Genomic DNA, 21,443 nt, shown 5'->3' with positions numbered 1-21,443 from the left:
CCTTACCTTATACCTTAAAACCTCAATAACCTTAACTTACCTTACCTTAATAACTTATTACCTTACCTTATAACTTACCTTAATAACCTTATACCTTATAATAGCCTTATATAAATTACCTTATAATTCGCTAAATTACCACTAGAATATTTCGCTTGGGATCATCAGCAGCTGATTAACCAAACAGATGTGGTAGCTATTACAGAAATTAAGTCCCAAGATCTCCCATTTTGTCAAATTATTCGCAGCATTTTAAGCTCCATACCCACCTGGAAAAAAAGTGATTTCTTTTTTCGCTAAAATCTTTATCCTAAGATAATTCCAGTCCCTGGTTGATCTGAGTATGACGAACTCTGGTGGTTAAGTATCAGGTCAAAGGTTGAGTATCAGCTCCTGTGGTTAAGTATCAGAGACAGGGGGACACTCCCCCTGTCCCTTTAGTATTATGGCGACAGCTGTCTTTTATTACGCGCCAAACCAAAGGTTTATGAAAAACGTAAATTCACTCAACAATTGCAGACAAGTGCTGATTGTCTTATTTCTAAACATCGCAATGCTGGACATCATTTTAGCTGGGGATGCAAACGATCTTAAGGCAGATTAAATTTGCTCTCCTGTTAAGATTAAACATATGGCTAAAATTCTAAGAACTAGAGGAAATACGTCCGTTGATGTTATTCTTACTAATAGAAATAGTTTTTACAGTCCCCCCTCTGTTTTGTCCTAATTGGGTGGTAGTTGTCACCACTCCCTTTGTCTCCCTCTTCAAATTTTAAGAATTCTTTCTCAATCACTTATGACTATTATCACCCTTTTAATAACTCTGGTCTTATTTCTTTCGGCACATCGCTGAACAATGAAGATTGGTCTGATGTTTACAATTTACAGAACCTAAATCTTACTGAGAAAATTGCTATTTTCCATAAAAAGTTAAATGATAAATATTTGATTTCTTAAAAAAAAAATTAAAAAGTAATTAAAAATTAATAATAATTAATTAAAATGATTAAAAATTAATTATTATAATTATAAAAATAATAGTAATATCATATGTATCATCAGTCATTTGATTTCATGAGTAATGAGAAGCTGCTCCAGAACACTAAGTAGTCCCAGTTTTCTATCCAAGCAGCTGAGCATACCCTATGATGGTTCGCACACCTACTTTGAGTACCCCTGCACTTACCCGCAAAAATGATCTTTGAATTTGACCCTATAAAGCCGGTTAGAAGCGACCCCACGGCCAACCAAAGAAGGGATGGTCCGACAGCCTGTCCAGATTCCTGGCGATGGGAAACATCAGACTGAGCGAAGCACAAACGCTCGCACTGGGACGAAGTTAATGGAGGAGGCAGATGTCACTCTCTACGCCAAGCAGCGCCCGGCAGAAGACCTAAGTCAAGTAAGCCAAGAACCCCTCTTCAAAATAATTATATAGTTGGAATACTTCCGAACTATCTTTCAAATCAAAAACTATAGTTTTAGGTAGGGTGAGCTAATTACTTATTTTCCAAAACACTTGAGTAGGTCTACAATAAAGAAGTCACTGAAAACAAGATTCAATCAGATTCTAGTCATTCAACGTAATGTACAGGCAACTAAAATGTACTTGCAACCTGAACCTTTGAAAACCCCAGAAACTCATTCATTTTGCTATCATTTTTATGTATCACACTCAATCTTCTGTGTTGCCCTAGTTTATAGAAGTTGGTATCATGTGCTCTCATTTTCTTTGCTGTGTTCCTTCGGACAAAATCTGTCAAATAATCCATAGTAAATGTAGTAAATATAACTATAAAAATGGTACAATAACAACTTTTAGATATGGTAGTGCTAATGTTATGGCAATCTGGGTTGGTCTGCTCCTTACATGGTACGCCAACCTATATTAGGGGAGGGAAAAATATAGGTCTAATGGGTTAGGTTGTGCAGAAACAGTGCAGATTTTGGGCCAAAATACTCTTTTTTCTGTTTTCAGCCCCCAGCTCTACAAAAATTTTGGGATGGGGATCTCTCAATAAAATAAACACCTAGATGCATAACTCACTATGACTATTCGAAGAAGAGAAAAGCATGGGAAAAAGTTCTCAAAAGCAGCTTCACTTCAAACTGGACAGCAAAACCCTTATGGAAGTTATTTTATCAGAGCCATCTTCAAATTCTTTCGGGCGAAAGTGTTATATATGTAAACAATATGGCATTAGAACTAGGTAAAAGACCTGTGAAATTTGGATTGTTTTTATGATTCTAGTGTTTATAAGTAGATTGTGAAAAAGAGAGTAGGGGTAACTAACCTCTCCTACTGTACCATCACCACCAGCTACAACAATGGCATCTGTGTTTTCCATAATATCCATATATGAACGAGCTTGACCGACGTGTTCCGTTTGAACAATACTGACTTTAAAACCAGCAAGATACAAAATTGGGCCACAATATTTTTCAAATAAGTCCTTTGCCTTTCTGCAAAGTAGCAAATAGATTAATTATGCATTAATTGCAAATACAGATTAATTCAAAACTAAAACTGAATAGATAAAAAATAAATGGGCTGTTTATTTTGCTGATGGATGTTTGGAAGGCTCTAGGTCGTGAATTATTACAGAAGAAATCAGTGATAAAAAGAGTGTTTTGTTTTAGCGAAACAAAAAAAAATTATTTTATCACAAATTAAACATGATTATCAAATTCTTTCCTGGGAGTTTTTTTTTGTCAATGATTGAAAATGAAAAGCAAAGGCAAGTGCTGGACACACGTAGCTTTCTTCGGCGCCGATTTACAACAAAAACGGCACCGATTTGAGCTTAAAAATTTTCTAGGTTTCCGCACTGATTTCCAAAATGGCAACGAATTTCACTGTGGTCATAAACAAAAATAAATCCTAAATCATTTCCTCCTCTTCAGCAGGAGAACAAAAGAACTAAATAATAGCATTGATAATTAGATATTTCATAGGCAGCGCAATAGCATTGCCTAAGTAAATAATAATGTTCTAAATATAGAACAATGTTCTAAGAAAACACGATGTATTTTTTTTTTTTTTTTTTTTTTTGTCTTAGACCAGGGCACTTCGTATCGAACGAATTGTAGTAGAAACCTCAACAGGAGCTCATTCGATTTGAAACTGAAACAGCTACTGCTCTTTTTAATAGTCGAAAGTGATAAGAGGGCAATAAACCACCTCCCACACCCACCCTTTCCCCAAACACATCCAATCAAAATTTTGAGATAGCCATTTTGTTCAAAGTAGTTGAAAGGTCCAGAAATTGTGGCTTTGAGGATGACACCCCCCCCCTCCCCAAGGGTGCAAATAAGATTTTTGTAGAAAACATTCGCGAAGAAATTTCAAAAAGGGCTCATTCGATTGAAAGTTAAGACGATTGGTGGCCCTTTTGATGGTTTAAAGCAACCAAAGGACGAATGCCCCACAAGCCCTTCATTTCTCCAAACACTTCCGATCAAAATTTCGATACAGCCATTTTGGTCAACGTAGTTGAAACGTCTCGAAATTATGTCTTTGAATATAACAGCCCCCCACAGCCCTCACGACAAGGGTTGTAAGTTATGCCCTTGGGGCAAATAAGGTTTTTTATACAAAGTGTTGTCGTAAAAACTTCAAAAAAGACTCATTCGATTGGAAATTGAGGGGACTAGTGCCTTTGTTATCAGTCAAAAGTGACTGGAGGGCAAATGCCTCCTCCACCACACCTATCATTTCTTAAAACACTTCCAATCAAAATTTTTAAATATAGCCATTTTGCAAGTATGCAGGTTGTCACTAGGGCATATCAGCAATAACTTAGGAACAGTTCCTTATGTGAAATTAAAACTTACAGCGCTTGTTGTGGGGGATGTTGAACTAACCAACAGACAATATTTGCATCATAATACTACTGCTTCTACTCCTATCACTATTGCTACTAGTATTATTATTGCTACTACTACTACTGCTACTAAAGCTAAGATTACTACAATTAATTCTACTCTCACTGCTACTACTATAACTACCGGTGCTACTAGCACTACTAATAAATCTAAGGGTATTAAGGCGAAAATTTCGGGCAATACTGTGTTGAAATAAATCGAAACACACCATGCTCACATAGGTTGTCAAGAGGACGAATCAGTAATGCTTCAGGACTGGCTGATGGTTTTAAGTTAAAAATTTCATCGTGTGTTGAAGGCGATGTTGAAAAAAGGTGCTATGTGCACACTGCTACTATTGCTACTACTGATACTACAACTATTGCTACTGCACAAGATAAGGGTATTAAGGTGAAGCTTTCAAAGAATACTTAAGTGGATGCTGAACTAAATCAAAATGAACTATGATCATGTAGATTGTCAATAGGGTGACAAATCAATATAACAAAAAATGTCCAGATTTTAAAAGGGTGTATGTTGTTAAAAATTGCTGAAAAATTTTCTTTAGCATACAAATAGCAGGCCAAACTATAAAGTCTTAAAAATAAAAAATGTTTAAACTATTATTTTCTTTTTTCCGAAAAGACTATGTCAATATAAAACGAACAGAAATTAATTTAAAAAAACTTTTTCCAGGAGATAAGTTTTTTATGTTAAGAAAATAAATTTAAATGTTTTTACTTTTATAACTTTAAAAAATCAAATATTATTAATATGTTAATTAATAAATATCAGTATATGTGTATTAAACTGACAGTGCACATTCATTTGTATTTTTCAGTAAAGTGCAAATTATGTTCTGACTCTGGGAAGCCATAGGGGTTTTGAGCCCTACTCATGTTAATTTCCGCTCATTTTGAGTTTGACTTGGTTATTTATTATAATTTCTGTTCGTTTTGGGTTTCATTTATTTATCAATGCTGACTTGTGGTAGTTTTATGCTTGGTAGGTTATTTTATTTTCGCTCATTTTTGGTTTAATGGAGTTCATTACTTTTCTTTGAAAAACTTACTTTGTGGAAAAAGGTTTTTTTAATTAATAATAATAAAAGAAGTACATAATTTAATAATGAAAAATTTAAAATTTAATTAACTTTCTTGAAATGAAAAGAAATGAAAAATTCAAAATCTTAAAATTTTAATAAAAAAAGAACTTAATAACAAGTTGAGATCAATCATGTAATTACTGATAACCGGCAGGTAACTAATGGTGTCCATGATCTTTAGTTTTGAAGATCTCATGCAAAGGGCATTGTTTTTTTACTGCTATTGTTTGCCCACTGATCAACCAAAAGTGGTGCCCAAAAACAGCTACATGTATCTAGCCCTTAAGTAAAACCAATTCTTTTCATTTTATGAACGTATTGCTACCTAATAATGCATCTGAAAGGCTTTAATTCATTAACATCATACAATACCGAATCTTTAGCAATGAAATATCTTCCTAATCTTCCTGCAGGCAACACTTCTAATCTTCTATATAGGCAACACTTCCTGGCAGCATCTTTGATTAGCTATACAAAATGCTTTGATTTTGATATTTTCTTTCTAGCATTAAGGTATAGGGAGGTTTCTTATCATTCTTTATATATGATATTTTCTTTAAATATCTTTATAAAAGATATTTTCTTTCTAGCATTAAGGTATAGGGAGGTTTCTTATCTCTCTTTGTATATGATATTTTCTTTAAATACTTCATATAAGATATTTTCTTTTTAGCATTAAGGTGCAGAGAGGTTTTTTTATCTCTCTTTATAAACAATATTTTTTTTTAAATATCTTTACATAAGATATTTTCTTTTCAGCATTAAGATACAGGGAGGTTTCTTATCTCTCTTTATGTATGATATTTTCCTTAAATATCTTTATACAAGATATTTTCTTTTCAGCATTAAGGTATTAGGGTATGGTTTCTAGCATTAAACTATATAAAAAGAAAATCATAATATAAACATAGCAATGGAAGTAAATACAGTTTACAACTTCCTTACAGGAAAATAAGTCAACAAATAATAAGTTCATATAATTTAAGAGGGTGGGGGATTGCATAAAATGGTTGATCTAAATAGCCCATATTTCCCAAAAGAAATGGAAATGTTGGTCTAAAAATATGCTTCTTTTGGATTTCTGAGTATTACTTTCAGGAAAAAATCACAAAAGCTAAAAAGCACAAAAAAGAAACAACTTGGTGCTGGTATACTCGCTCAAACAACCTTTGCTAGAAACTTTTACATTAAAGGTGAAGACTAATATATTAGCTTTTGTTAGTAAATTGGCAAATTTGAGCTAAAAAAAATCAATAAATGAAAAAATCAACTTATATGCTTAACTTGGCCCAGCTTTACAGAATGATAAATGACTTTTTATGATCTATTTATTATGAAAAATACCTGGTCAATTACAGCTTTTTTCTAATTAAGAGCAAAGAAAAAATTGAGAATAAAAAATAATTAAAAAAAATCAAACCTTCCTTTAGCAGCAGGATTTAAAATAACAGTCACTTTTTTTGGAGAAACTGCTACAGGCACAGGTTGTCTTCCATAACTTCTAGCCTCTTCACAATACTGTTGAAGTAAGTCCTGTGTCCTAGAAAATTATATTCTTGAACAGGAGAAAACGATTTCACCAGGCTACAATACAAGCCTGTACAGTAAGGGAGGGGGTTAAGTAATCCCTCAAGGCCACAAGAGGAGGAAGGAAAAACCAAAAATTCACGCAGTTCTAGCCCAAAATCCTCATTGTTTACTATTACCAAGATGCAACTGACCATTGGTTGTTATCCAAACAAATTCGGACAAAATAAGAATTTAAGAATTTGGCAACAGATCTTAAGGAGTTCAAAAAGCATATAGTACTGATGTACTGATCAAGGTCCAATGTACTGATGCAGTTAGTGATTGCTGACTGGTTGAATACTACAATTCACTGCTTGCTTTAAAAAGATACATGTAAACCTTCAAGTAAAATTCAATTACTATTGTTGCAAATATAGGAACAAGCACATATTATGCTTGTGTTTGATATATTTTCTTCTACAGAATTGTCAGTTTTTACAGTTAACTCTACACTGTAGTAGGTGCTAATTTAGCGTCATCAATACGTAAATTAACCAAAGGTTTAATTTTTTAAAGTGTTGGCAATCAAAACAAAAATATATAGAAAATGAATAGAACTTCTTAGAAGTGCTCCTGGATGAGGAGTAAAAATACTCAAGGCTTTTTTTTATAAGTTTCTTATTTTCATTGTGTTATTATAGAATCTTACCCATTTTTTAGATGTTTGTTCCAATTGTAAATGGAAAGCCAATGTGGTCTAAAAATCATTTAAAGTATTGGAGATTAAAATTTAGCATTGTAAACAATATGCAAGTATTTGGTGCTAATGGCAAGTATAAATAATCACTTCCTGGGCTTTGCTTTCTTTAACACATAATCAAACTGATAAAGCAGCCCAGATGATAAATGCAAAAGTCAAATTTACATACTCCTCAGCACAACAGCCTCTAACATACAATAAAATGACACCATTTTTCCTCCCAATATTTTTGAATTATACGATACTTGATGGATAAACAGAGAACTATCCTACAATATGTAATATGGTGAACAATGTGAGACCATATAGTTGCTTTTGAGACAAAAAAATTATTTTTTTTTTTTACATTTTTTTGTTCTAGTGACATATTCTCAGGTACTAACAACTCAACAAGAAGAAAATTAATGTGAATAAACTAAAATCACCTCTAAAATTCAAATTCTTTTACATTTAGTAAATATATTTGTATACTCACAGATTTCTCTTTAATCTAGAAATAGATTTTACTATACCTGACAGTTAGTCCTACTGTTGTTAAAATGTAAGCTAGTTGGATAATTTACTAATACTGCTCTGAACCAATTTTAGCATTCCACCTGCATTAAAAATATGGCGGCATCTAAGATGTGACTATTTGTATTATATGGATTTTGGTAAAATTCTAGTTAATTGACTTCTTGCTATCTCAGAAAGGGTTTAGGTTAGGAAAATGAAACTTTCAGGGATGAATCTACAGACTAAAGTATGTCCTGGGAAGGTATTTTGAAGCAACTACCTACACTCCTTCTCCCTCTAGAGGGCCCTGACCTTTGATGACATTTAAAAATATGTGTGTTTTAAAAGTGAAACCTTGCAAAATAGATCTTCTGCTTAATTGAAGTACAACAAACTTGTTTTCAGCTTCGTAATTTTGCTCAATTCCATTTTATAAGGTTTTAAAGATATGCAAATACATTTCCTAAATTAAAAAAAAAAAACACTGATATGGCTCAAGATTCTACTCAAATGAGAGGAATTCCATTTTCAGAACTAAAGGCAGAAAAAAAAGCAAATAGTAACTGAAAATTAAGGTAAAATGTTGTTTTGTCAAAATTTCAATAGGTATAGACCTGCCATGTAGGCAAATTTCGGGGCCCTCTAGAGGGAGAAGGAGTGGAGGTGGGTACTTCAAAATACATTCCCGGGACATACTTTAGCCTGTAGACCCATCCCTGAAAGCTTCATTTTCCTAACCTAAACCCTTTCTGAGATAGCAAGTAGTCAATTAACTAGAATTTTACCTGGATTTTTTCCCAATATTTCTCTTAAACTAGCTAAATTAAAGAAATTAGGTCTAATAGCAAGAAGAAATGATCCAAATTGAACTGGAGTTTATATGCAACTGATAAAATCTATGCAGATACTCTAAATCCTTGAGTAGTTGGGAAATAAAATTGGTAGCTTTTCTTTTAAAAACTGGCAACTTAACAAAGCACTAAAAGGTTCAGTAATAGTATTGTCTGTTGCTTAACAACACCATTTACAGCCCTCATATAAACAAAACTTCGTGGTTTTGTTGGTTTGCTTCTTTTTTTGTACTCATTTTTTTCCAACTGCTGGTTTATAATTCAAATAATGCGAATAAAATAAGCAAAGTTCTGTATATACGCCTAGGCTATATAAAGAAACTGACCAAAAACTGATGAAATTCTTACTTATAATATGTAGCAAGTATCAGTGAATAGTATTTCTTCATTTTTTTCTCATTTATATGTTTTTGAATCATTTTTCAAAAAGTATTATGTTAGTTTCTCCTACACTGACATGGGGTTTCTTAGAGACCATTAGAGGGGACTGGGGACAAATTGTCAAGAGCACAAACCAAACCATAAAAATGAGCAATCTAAAAATGTAACTTGTTTTTGTTCTAGCATGTCTCCTTCTGAAGAGACCCAGTTCTTAATCTTTGTATTGCTCTTTTTGTTAGTATAGTACTTAGGGTTCAGATTAGGATTTTTGCACAATTCTTCTTGTTCAATTATATGAAGATGCTAATGCATGATCTCTATAGAATTCCGGGCCCTATAGCAGCTGATATTGAACTCCTGACTTACCACCATGCAAAGATCAATCTTACTGAACCACCAGTTCAGTTCCTTTTATCATTAAACAAATATTTACAGGAACACTATACCAATGGCCCCCATGGCCTGCAATATGGAGGCTAAATAACACTGTAAATTTAAAACAAATAAATTCACCTCATTAAATTTATACAATAATACAAAAAACTTAAGCCACAAGATAGGACACTAATCCTTGATCAACCCTCACATTTATAACTTATCAATCCTTTGACCCCTATCCAGTGCCAAGGGCAAAGATAGCTACCACCCAAGCCCCTATAATAATAATAATAATTACAATAATAATAGTAATAATTATAATAAGTCTAATCATAAAAAAATAACTTAAATTTAAACTAATCAATGTCATATTTTATACTTTAAATATCCATTTTATATTTTAATGTAAGAAATTTCTTGAGCTGAGTTTTAAAAGTACGAAACAAGTGACTGCCTTGGATTTCATCCAGGAGTGTGTTCCATGCTTTAGGACATGCAACAGAAGGATTAAAATAAGGCCTGACTGCTTTTCGTTTGTGAAATTTGTATGTGGTTTCTGGTTTGGAGTGTATACAAATGTTTAACTTGCACATAATCTTAGAAAAAGGATTCAAAGAACCCAGGCAACTTACCATGGAGGCACTTAAAAGTAAGGGTTGCACACAACATAGTATATAAAGTGTCGAAAGTGTAGAAATAAAATGTCTGTAGGTTAGTATTGGTTAAAAGGTGCAGGTTAATGGGTTAATATTGGCATATTCTTTTTGTTTGGTTTATTTTGGAGAATCTTTTGCATAATTTCATCACCAAAATTGGATTCTAAGCCATGCAGCTGTGAGTAAACTCTGGGTTTACTCATAGGGTTTACATAGGACCAACATAGCACCTAGAAAATATCAATCACACTACACAATCTTGACAATGTTTTCAAAATTCTTCTTCTTTGGATTATTATGGATATATTTCTGCATAATATCATTCCTGGAATTCAATTCTGGTCCTTGTTACACAGGAGGCTTTCTACACTATGGTTGTAGTTAAGGAAGATTAATTTTTTTGACTGCTATTGGTTCTATGCTGCAAATTTTAAGATATTCTGCTCTGTGTTTATTAAAGTATTAAAAATTTCTGATTCTAATTGGTAGTTACCTTAAATCACAGCTTGGAGTGAAATAAGGACTGTGATCCTGTTGAATCACTCCTTGTGATGACAGTTGCATACGTGGTTGATTAGATTCTGGTGCATCCCAGTCAAGTCTCCATGGTTTGTCACTCCACTCAGCATCCAGAGGGCGTTTGAATACATCTGTTGATTCAGCAGAAACAGTGTTCTCCTTGAGGTTGTTCCAGAGGTTCACAATCTGGTTCGAGAAGAAGCTGCATCTTGCTCCAGTCCTTGCATGAAGTTTGCAGATTTGTTTTGGGTGTCCTCATGTTATGTGGGAGGGGTCAATCTCTAGGAGCTCATTTTCTTGATTGGTAGAGAGGAGTTTGTGTGCCAGGATCATATCCCCACGTTTCTGCCTGTAGACTAAAGAGTTCCCTCATCCATTCACTGTAGGGCTAGTTAAGTGAATAATGGGTAGTACATAATAAAACTAAGAAAAATAAACAGTTTTATATAGAAAATGTTGTAATCAATACACTTAAGAATCTTAGGATTGACGAGTAACAATATATTTTCTCATACTATTACTTTCAGCTTTAAAAGCAATGACTAATTAAGCATCAGCTTTTTGATGGCAAAATTTTGTCTAATTAACATAATTCTAACAATACTTCCAATTTTCAAGTTACATGACTTAATGGCATATTTGGTAAATATGTAGTGGTTGGCAATTTCTGAAGGAAAAATATGGTATTAAGAAATTAAATGCAGTACCATTAGGTTCCTTATTTTATGTCATTTCCAAATATCATGGCTGCTTTTCAGATAATCTGATATCTTATCAAGATATCTGATAAGTGTTATACATTGAATAACTAATTTGGCTTCAGGAAAGGAGTAGGCCATGGCAATGCTCACCATTTGATTGCTAATTTACTTCTACATGCCCATGAAAACAATGAGGTATTATATTTTTCTGGGTTAGATGTGTTTAGAGCTTTCAACGTGGGTATACATCTGCATATCTTATTGAATGTTTATAAGTATGAAGTTAATATTTCTGTCATCAAATCGATATGTATCACCACCTGGTCACCATCTCACCTGGTAGAGTGGAACTCACTCCTTCAATTCCAGTAAAAAAGGGTATTAGACAGGACTCTGTTACTTCTTTGCCCCATTTAATAATACTGTCAATGTGCCACAAAAGAATGTTCTAACCACATGTATATTTAAAGGTATTGATGTTTTGCTAGCTAACTATGCTGATGACTTCCTTGGTATTAGTAGAACAGCTGTTAGAATTGTGGAAAAATTTCAAATTCTCAATAGGCAGTATAAACACATTGGTCTTCAATTTAATGAGAATAAGACTGAGTTCAAAGTGTTCAATAACAATTCCGCTTGCCCAACAAATGTTCAGTTAGTTGAACATGTTATGAAAGTACAGGATACACTGACATATCTTGGTATACCAATTGGATCTTCACACCTATATGTCAACTTTTTAAAGATTTTTTTTGCCAGAAAATTTAGGAATGCATATGGTTTACTAGTTGCAATAAAGTTTAAATTTAACTGCCATATCTTAGCTAATGTTTATGATGCATTTGCTGTTCTGTATCTACTCACCCTTGCACCATTTAGGGTTCTTCTTACTGCTTCAGATATTTGGGATATACAGAAGTGTTTCTACAAGTATGCCAAATATTTGCTTTGGCTGCCTTCCTGGACAAATAACAACTCCCTGTCCTTGCATTATGGAGTTTCTAGTCTAGTGTCTGCAGTGCAGAAAAGTAACAAGAAATATCAGATGCAGATTACTGGTGAAGGCACCTCTGAAACTGTCCTTTGTTGATAATATGTCTGGTCTTACACATAACTGTCTTTTTTTTTCTTTTTCCTGTCAGTTCTTCTTTGTTTTGATTTTGTATTATTTGTCAAAATTTATTCACTTATTTCCCTTTTCTTTGTTTATACTCCATCAGCATTTTATCTTAAATTTATGATGGGTGATAAATTGATACATAAATACATAAGACACCCCCTTACCTTGACAGCCCCAGATATAGCCCTAGGAATACATAAACCTATAGTTAATGCTAAAACAAGGAAATTTTTGCATTACAATATGCATGATTGTTGTATTCATCAAATTAATATGTCTTACTCCATTGCTGTCTATATTTTTACATTATTTCAAGCAATATACATCTTTTTATCAAAATTCTATTGTAATTTACTTAGGCAAAATTGAATTTCATCAAGTTAAGACTGCAGAAAGCTATTTGAACAAGGAACATATGACATCATGAGTTTCAAATAATGATCCATTATACTATTGGTGCTATATTGGGGACCATCAGGAAGCAGAGTTAGAAAAAAGTGACCATGATATTTAGGGGCAGCATAAAATAAGGTGAACATACTGTTTCATCTCTTTTTATATCATCTTTCCAAATGCTAAGCTCACAAATGCATCTCTCTGTACCTGATAGTCCTACATATATGGGACTACATGATAATCTCTATAAATAAGATATAATAATGTATTTCTTTGCTACATCAATGTGATCACAAGTTATAGCTCCTATATTAAATTTGTTATGGTATCTTCATATTTTGCAATTTAAATACATTTTAAGACCATACTTGCTATACATGACATATGACAAACAAAAGAAGAAAAAGTATAATAACAAGAAAACAAGGTTAATATCAGCAAGTGTTCAGAAAAAAAGAGAAATTGACAAAAGCAGATATTTGAGCAAAAACCTCTCCTAAGCTACCTTCAGTGCTAAAAAAAAAAAAAAAAAAAAAAAAAAAAAAAAAAAAAAAAAAAAAAAAAAAAAAAAAAAAAAAAAAAAGTAAACTCAGACAGTAGAAAAAATACTTATGAAGTGTTTTCAATACTTTAGAACATTAAGTAGCCTATTTCTTCTGCTCTGTTGATAATCTCTATAAATAAGACATAATAGCTGGCTCATATGTTATACTCTATGAAACATTCAGAAATTTGTTAATTTATTCACAAAGTGCTCAATTATCTCTGAAGACATAATACAAAAAGAAAACCCATCCCACTGAAAATTCTAATGAAACCTGAGAGTCATCTAGTGAGCAATCTAAATTACTTGAATTAAAATAATAACTTAACCAAAAGGTTAGTTTTTCTTTTTTTTATTACTGAAAATGGCTTGGTAGAGGTCCTTGCTAAAATACCTGTTTTTGTCCTTTATCCTTCATTTTTATGAAAAGGCTGATATTAGGCTTACCATTGTTTTTTAGTAATTATTTTTTTTAAATATATTTTTCTTCTGTTTGCCATAATTAGTAATTCATCTCTTGTGCAATTGAGTTTATAAATTATTGAAGGAATTATGGTGATTTAATTACTAGAAACATCCTGGATACTATGAAGTAAGAATTTGTTTTCTATTTTGCTTGGGCTATATATAGGACTACCAGAGAAAGGGGGAGGGTGCTGGGTGGATTTGCAAGTGATTTGATTATTATGTTTGGAAAGAAGACACAAAAATGAAATAAGGGTAAGATTCTAGTTGAGTGACTTCTTGCTATCTCAGAAAGAGGTTAGGTTAGGAAAATGAAACTTTCAGGGATGGGTCTGCAGGCTAAAGTATAGGCTATCCTATGAAGGTATTTTAAAGTACCTACTCTACCCCTTGTCCTTCTAGAGAGCCCTGAAATGTGCCTACATGGCGGGTCAATACCTATTGAAATTTTAACAAAACAATATTTTATCTAAATTTTCAGTTACCAGTTGCTTTTTCTCTGCCTTTAGTTCTAAAATGCAATTCATATTATTTGAGTAGAATTCTGAGCCATATCAATTTTTTTTTTTAAATTTAGGAAATGTATTTGCATATATTTAAAACGTTATAAACTGGGATTGAGCAAATTTGTGAAGCTGAAAATAATTTTTGTACTTCATTCAAGCAGAAGATCTATTTTGCAAGGTTTCACTTTTATAACACACGTATTTTTAAAGGTCATCAAAGGTCACGACCCTCTAGAGGGAGAAGGAGTGGAGGTAGTTGCTTCAAATACTTTCCCAGGACATACTATAGTCTGTAGATTCATCCCTAAAAGTTTCATTTACATAATATAAACCCTTTATGAGATAGAAAGAAGTCAATAAACTAGAATTTTACCTTTTTTTCAGAATGGTATGAAGAGTACAGACACTGCAAGACAGGTTAACTTATTTTTTTCATTACTGAGCCAAAATGGTCCAAGTCTCTGTGTATCTTCAAGCTGACAATTAACTTACTCTAGATAATCTATAGCATATTTCACACCATATGATAGCAAGCACACGCCAAAAACTGACTTCTTCCAGTTGTTCCTCAATTTAGATACTATTCCCATCATAAACACGTTTATGCTTTTGAATATTTCCGCTGAAATTGTCATCAGCGCTGCTGAATAAAGAATCGCCGTTTACTTCGCTTCTAAAACAAAACGTATTTTCGTTAACAGGTGCGTTTTCTTAAGCGAAGAGTAAATTACTAGCAATAATATTATCTAAAGAGTCTTAAGAAGTAAAGCCAACATTCAAGGCTTTATCTTGAATCCTACTTGTCTATCCGAGCCATAATTTTTACGCAAGACAAAACAAACTTGTTCTTTTGCTCGACTATTACACCTTTTTAAATCTTGTAGTTATTTCCAACGATATTTCAGAGACAATCTGAAGTTGGTTGATTTATCACCAAAAGTAAATCCTAGATTTAGTGGGGTAAAAGATAATGCTGGTGGGCTGTTATAATTTGCATATTTTTGAGAAACTCAACTAAAAACACGACTAAAATCATAAGGATGCATGATAGTTAGAAAAAAGAGTAAAGTAAAAAAAAAAATAATGTATACTATTCTCTTTTAAATGAGAAATTTTCTTGGGATTAATACAACAAATACTGAAGTAGTCGTTAATTATTATAAATATAAATTAATCGAATACTCTAGTTTTTCCAGTATCTTTTTCTTTCTTATCGTTATAACTAATAGCACTACCTTCTCTTGAAGTTTCACACCAATGACGGCAATCTGGAATATTACGAGAAAACATCTGGCATAGCGTCATTTGAAAAGTTAATATTGTATATATCTATACATCAGTTTATTCCACATATCAGCGGAATAAGATAAAATCAAGATGTCACTGTAGATACTCTGGCGAACTTGAGTACAATTTTTGCATACATTATATCACCAAAAAAGCGAAACTTTATACGAGGTCTTAGAAAGTGGGCAATGAGGGCCACATTCCAGAAATTACCATAGGACTTTTTCAATTTTTGCACATTGCTCCACTCCCTTTCCAAAGTAGATCCATTATTTTGTGTCTGGTAAAATTAGATAAGCGGCAAGATCTTAAAGTCTTTATGCCAAAGAATTTCAAGTTTTGAATATCTAATTAAAAGTTATCAAAATAATAATTCTTGGGAAGCCAATCTATCGAACAAGCTCCTTTTCTGTTTTTCCTATAAAATATTCAACTATTATGAACGTTACGAATCGTTGTTTTTGGCCTTCTCTGGTATTTTATGAAACATGCCTTATGAAAAGGGGCATTTAATTTTAGAGTATATTTTGACACAAAAACAGTTTGCTATAGCCACTTTAGCTACTGCTATTTTTAGGATTCTGATAAAAAAAAAAAAAAAGCACGGAAGTTACGAAATTTGAAGTTTTGTAAAGATACATAATTTTTACCTTTACTATTTTAGTAAGGTTTAAGTTATTATCAACGTACGCTATTTTGACGTCTGAAACTCTGCTATCATGATTATAAGAGAGCGAAATGGCGTTTTTAGGCTTGTGATGGGAAAAATTTTATTGAAAAATGAATCAACAGGAAATTAAATTTTAAACAAATAAAATTATCAAAATAAGGCCAAATAAAGTAAGTAAGTAAGTAAGTAAGACGGCACTAGAGCCTTAACGTCCAAACCGGCGGTGCTGATCTCTGTTTCATGGCCCTACAGCCAGGAAGTACAATGGGGAGTTGGGGGGCCAACCATCCTGTGCTTTCACACACCTTTTCTGCTTACCTTTCCCAGATTTCTCCAAGTGCCCGTTTGGAGCTGGGTCGATTCTGATTGAGCTTGCAGGCTAAATAGAAAAATCTAATAATCTAATTTGAATAAAAAGGACAAATCGTGCCTTAAGAGCGGTTTCGTCGTCACTAGGGTTTTCAAAATTCCAAGAAAAACGACTTTGAAATTTTCACCTTTGCTGGAACTTACACGGTACAACCGATTTTCTTCGCAAATACATAAAAAAAAGAAAAAATTACTAGGAGGGTCCCCCGAATATGAGATGGAAAAGGTTAAGTTTTCATTGTCAAAACTTGAAATTAAATACAGATACAACAATCGGACCTTACCGAAATTTTAGTAAACTTAGATACGACAAAAGGGTGTGGGCTGCTTATTCTTTTCGCCATGAATATACGACAAACGAGTTCTGATGCAACAATACCATTTTAAAAATTTAAAAAAAAACCTCAAAAATGTTCATTTTTTGTTGAGTTTCTTTGCTGGCCGCCGTTTTGCTGCAATGGAATCCTCCTCTGGACATGGATCTCGCGCAGACGGAGAGGCTTCCAAACGTTCAGTATCCCCCTTGGCCTTGTAGTACTGTTCAATCTTGGTTTCAAAATACTTCTGGTCTTGGTTGGGGATGAACTTCAGGAGATATTTGACATCTTTGATTTTTGCATCAGGTAGGTCAATATTTTTGCAGCAAAGTTTGGGCAAAACATGACGTTCAACAGCACGGACAGCCGAAGTGTTGGGACACTTTTTAACTGAAGTACATTCTTGTGATATAGTAGCCATTTGCGAGTCTCCAGAGAAGGAAGTTTTGGACCAAACTCTCTTAGCGTTATCCTGACGGAACTCAAGTTGTTTTACCTTTGAATTTGGTACCAACCAGTACTTGTACAGCTTTGTTGGCTTTTGAAAGTGAAAGAACCTTGACTGGATCACTTGCAGGACATTTAAAGGACGTGTCTTTCTTACTTTCAGTAACCTCCTCACCAGACCTAGTGGAGAAAACAAATCAAGGTACTTTAGCCCCCACTCAATAGTGCTATGTATAGCATCAACCTCTTGTATAGTCGAATGACCTTGTTCACAATACTTCATAACCACTTTTTCTAAGCTTGGAATGTTCTTAGAACATCTTGGATGGCGAAGCTTATAATTGATTTTCGGTTTAGGGACACGCAGGAGTCCAACCAAGTAATTAACTGACAGATATCAGGGTGAGTATCAAGAACTTTTTCTAGTATGGCCACTAGTCCACTAGCTATTTCGTTTGCTCCACGTCCGGCCTCAAACTCGGACCAAATGCAACAGTGTACCTCATTGATTTTCTTACTGTTTCAGACTGTTTGAGAAACTTACTGTTTAATTATAAATCCATTTTTTTAATGACGAGCACCAATTTCAACGATTAAGTTGGATAAATAAATTTTATTTTGCCGTTTTCTTCTTCCTTGACGCCAAATTTCCAGTTAAAGTATGCGTTTTCGGTCGTTTTCGACAAAATAATACTACGTTTTCTCAGCGCCAAAATTATTTATAGTTAGCTTAGGTTGGTTTAGTTAGGTTAGGCTGGGTTAGTTAGGTGAGGTCAAAAAGTGCTTAAATTTGAATTTGCGATAGAAGCGATTATTATATTCGTAAAGAACATAAAAAAAGGCAACGAGTGGTATGTTCACTTTATTTGTAAGTCAATAATATGAACTGCGAAAAATTTAACAGTAGGCTGCTGCGTTACAAGGAAGCACTACCAAAAGAAGATCATAACCAAGATTTATTCTGACCACTGATACGCAACGAAAATCATAACAAATCAGGTATTTGATAATATTAAATTATACTCTATATATGTACAATGTATAATACAATATATATAATATAAGATATAATATATATTATATTCTTGGAGCAAAATATTAGTCAATTCCACAAAAATGATGTACTGGATTCCTATAAATATTGTGCAGCTTGTGCAGATGTAAATAATGTCCGTTTGTGACTCATTGTGTAACTTTTACAAAACCTTTTCTTCTTCAAAAGTGTGTGCGTCGACGGAGTTACGACAAAAATGCCCATGTAATTTTCTCATATGAGATACGACAAAACTGCTCTTAACAAAACAGCAAAATGTGAGATACGATAAACGAGAAATCTAAAATTAAGGCACTTCTAGTTGAGATACAATAAAATGGTCGACGGAATCGGATAGAGCAAAAAATTTCACATTAGATGGCCGTCTTAACTTCACTTCCCGAAAAAGTTGCAGATACGACAAAACCGCTCTCAGGGGACGAAATTCTGGCACCTTGCGTCTTAATATCACAGAGCAAATTTCTCCTTCGTTTTTCTCTAATTCAAAGAAAATTAAACTAACCCATTTAAGGAATTAAGCTGATTTACATTAAAATAAGGAAAATATATCTTAGTTAGAATTTATTGCCTAAAACGGAACGAGAAAAACATGCATATTAAACTAAATCGCGTAAGTGAACATCGCAGCTTCATTTTGGAACTATGTATAAAATTATATTTGGCGGTTCAAAAAGTATGGGAACTTTTATAAGTTACCTACACTCTTTGATGTAGTTTTTATGTTATAGGTTCTGAAAAGAATTTCCTTAGAAATGACAGTTCTTACTAACCTCACTTGAGGAAATCTTCCAAACCACAAGATGTACATCAATACTAAGCATTTTCTTAAAAACTTATAGCATACATTTTTTTTTTACTCTTGTAATTTCCTAAATCTCATCGCAGTCACGAAAAAATACCGTATCTGACAATTCCAAAATGCTGAGATGTCAAGAACTGTTCACTAAAGTGTTTTAAAACGGAAGAGCACAATCCATATTAAATGACACTAAGATCCCTCTGATCAACGCTGCCATGCTGATTTTCCCTATCAGAAGAACCTAATAAACGGTCTCTGGAAATTATGACCTCTAAAACTATAGCGACGATGTGCTGACAAAGAAAAGAATCGAAGAAGACGAAATGATTAAACTGAACATTTAAAGAACTTGTGCTTCTGAAATCACCACTTCCCATGATAAAATGACAATCAAAAGGAATGGACATCGGAAATATAACAGGAAAACAAGAATTTGCCGTGCGTTAAGAGTTGGATCGAACCTCAGAGCTATCAACTACTTCAGTGACGGAAGAAACGACCAACCGAGATCCCCTAGTTTTTTTCAACTTGAAACTCATGTGGTGTAGTCTAATACTAAAATAGTTCCACAACTCCCTTTTCTCCCATCCTTTTTCATTTGGATAATCTGAGACCGAATAAGTTAATAAGGAAAACTCCTTTCCCTTCCATCCTGCTTTGTTTTGGATAGTCTGAAGCTGAAACAGCTACACAAACTTATTTCCTCCCTTCCTGCTTCATTTTGGGTAGTCTGTGACAGAAATAGTGCTCAAACTCTTTTTCTTCATATACTGTTTCAATTTGGTAGTCTGAGACTAAAATAGCTCCATAAACTCCTTTTTCCTTCCAAACTGTTTCATTTTTGGTAGTCTGACCCTGAAATAGCTCCACAGACTCATTTTCCTTCAATCTTGTTTCATTTCGGATAGTCAGTCATTTCAGAAATAGCTGCACAAACATTTTTCTCCCATTCCGTATCTTTTTGGTTAGTCTGAGACTGAAATAACTGTATAAACTACTTATCCACATATCCTGTTTCATTTTGGCGAGTCTGAGATAGAAATAGCTGCAAAAATTGCTTTTCTCCCATCCGGTTTCATTTTAAGTAGTCTGAGATTGAAATAGCTACACAAACTCATTTTTCTCCCATCCTGTTTCATTTTGGGTAGTCTGAGACAGAAATTGCTACAAAACTGCTTTCTTCCCTGTTTGATTTTGGGTAGTCTGAGACAGAAATAGCTGCACATTTATTTTCCTCCCATTCTGTATCTTTTTGGGTAGTCTGAGATAGAAATAGCTGCACAAACTTCTTTTCTACTCATCCTGTTTTATTTTGGGTAGTGTGAGACTGAAATAGCTGCGAAAAACTGGTTTCCTCCCATCCTGTTTCATTTTGGGCGGTCTGAGGTTAAAATAGCTGCACACACATTTTCCTCCCATTCTGTATCTTTTTGGGTAGTCGGAGACTGAAATAGCTACAAAAAACTCCGTTCATCCCATCCTGTTTCATTTTGGGTAGTCTGAGATTGAAGTGGCTGCACAAACTCATTTTCCTTACATTTTGGGTAGCACGAGACTGAAATAGCCACAGAAACTCCTTTCCCCCTTATCCTGTTTCATTTTCGGCAGTTTGACACACAAATAGCTATACACACATTTTCCTCTCATTCGGTATCTTTTTGGGTAGTCTGAGACTGAAATAGCTGCACAAACGTATTTCCCTTCCATCCTGTTTCATTTAGGGTAATCGAGACAGAAAGAGTTACAAAACTGCTTTCCTCGCATCCAGTTTCATTTCGGGTAGTCCGAAACAGAGATAACTGCACATACTCCTTTTCTTCCTATCCTGTTTCATTTCAGATAGTCTGAGACCGAAATAGCTGTACAAACTCTTTTCAGGCCAAGGTTTCTAGATATTAGGTAACTTTTCTTTCCTTTTTTTGATATTTATTGAACCTTTACTATGGTACAATTGTGCCTCTTAGGCAACATTCTTTTGTTTTACAAGGGAAGGACTGATAGCCCTTCTTTATTCCTGTAGGATTTTGTCTCATCAGTTTGACCCTCGATTCAGCTCCAATTTCAGGAAACTCAATCTCAGACCTGGAGTCTGAGAGAAACATGCTTTGAACTTATCAGTTTTTATTCTACTTTAAAAAAATAAACTTAAAAAAACAACACTTTTTCGAATGTTGTCCAACGGTTTGCGTTGTTCAATGCCTTCGGCCGGGATTGCGATGCGCGGTTGGGAGCAAATCATCCGACGCTTCC

General features: G+C 33.7%; 1 protein-coding gene across 1 annotated transcript in view; it reads right to left on the bottom strand.

The window, feature by feature from the left end:
- LOC136038516 (acylglycerol kinase, mitochondrial-like) overlaps positions 1-14,924 on the bottom strand; it is a 41,644-nt gene extending 26,720 nt beyond the window's left edge. Inside the window, exons 1-3 of the mRNA XM_065721618.1 lie at positions 14,743-14,924; positions 6,390-6,509; positions 2,295-2,463 (exon numbers count right to left, since the gene is read on the bottom strand). Coding sequence (XP_065577690.1) covers positions 2,295-2,463; positions 6,390-6,509; positions 14,743-14,885 — 432 coding nt within the window. The 5' untranslated portion in view covers positions 14,886-14,924. The remainder of the gene's footprint in view (positions 1-2,294; positions 2,464-6,389; positions 6,510-14,742) is intronic.
- Positions 14,925-21,443: the final 6,519 nt, after the last annotated feature.

The sequence above is a fragment of the Artemia franciscana genome, chromosome 18, assembly GCF_032884065.1.
Source record: "Artemia franciscana chromosome 18, ASM3288406v1, whole genome shotgun sequence".
NCBI lineage: Eukaryota > Metazoa > Arthropoda > Branchiopoda > Anostraca > Artemiidae > Artemia > Artemia franciscana.
The sequence above is the reverse complement of the archived record's forward strand: the minus strand, read 5'-3'. Positions and strand labels throughout refer to the sequence as shown.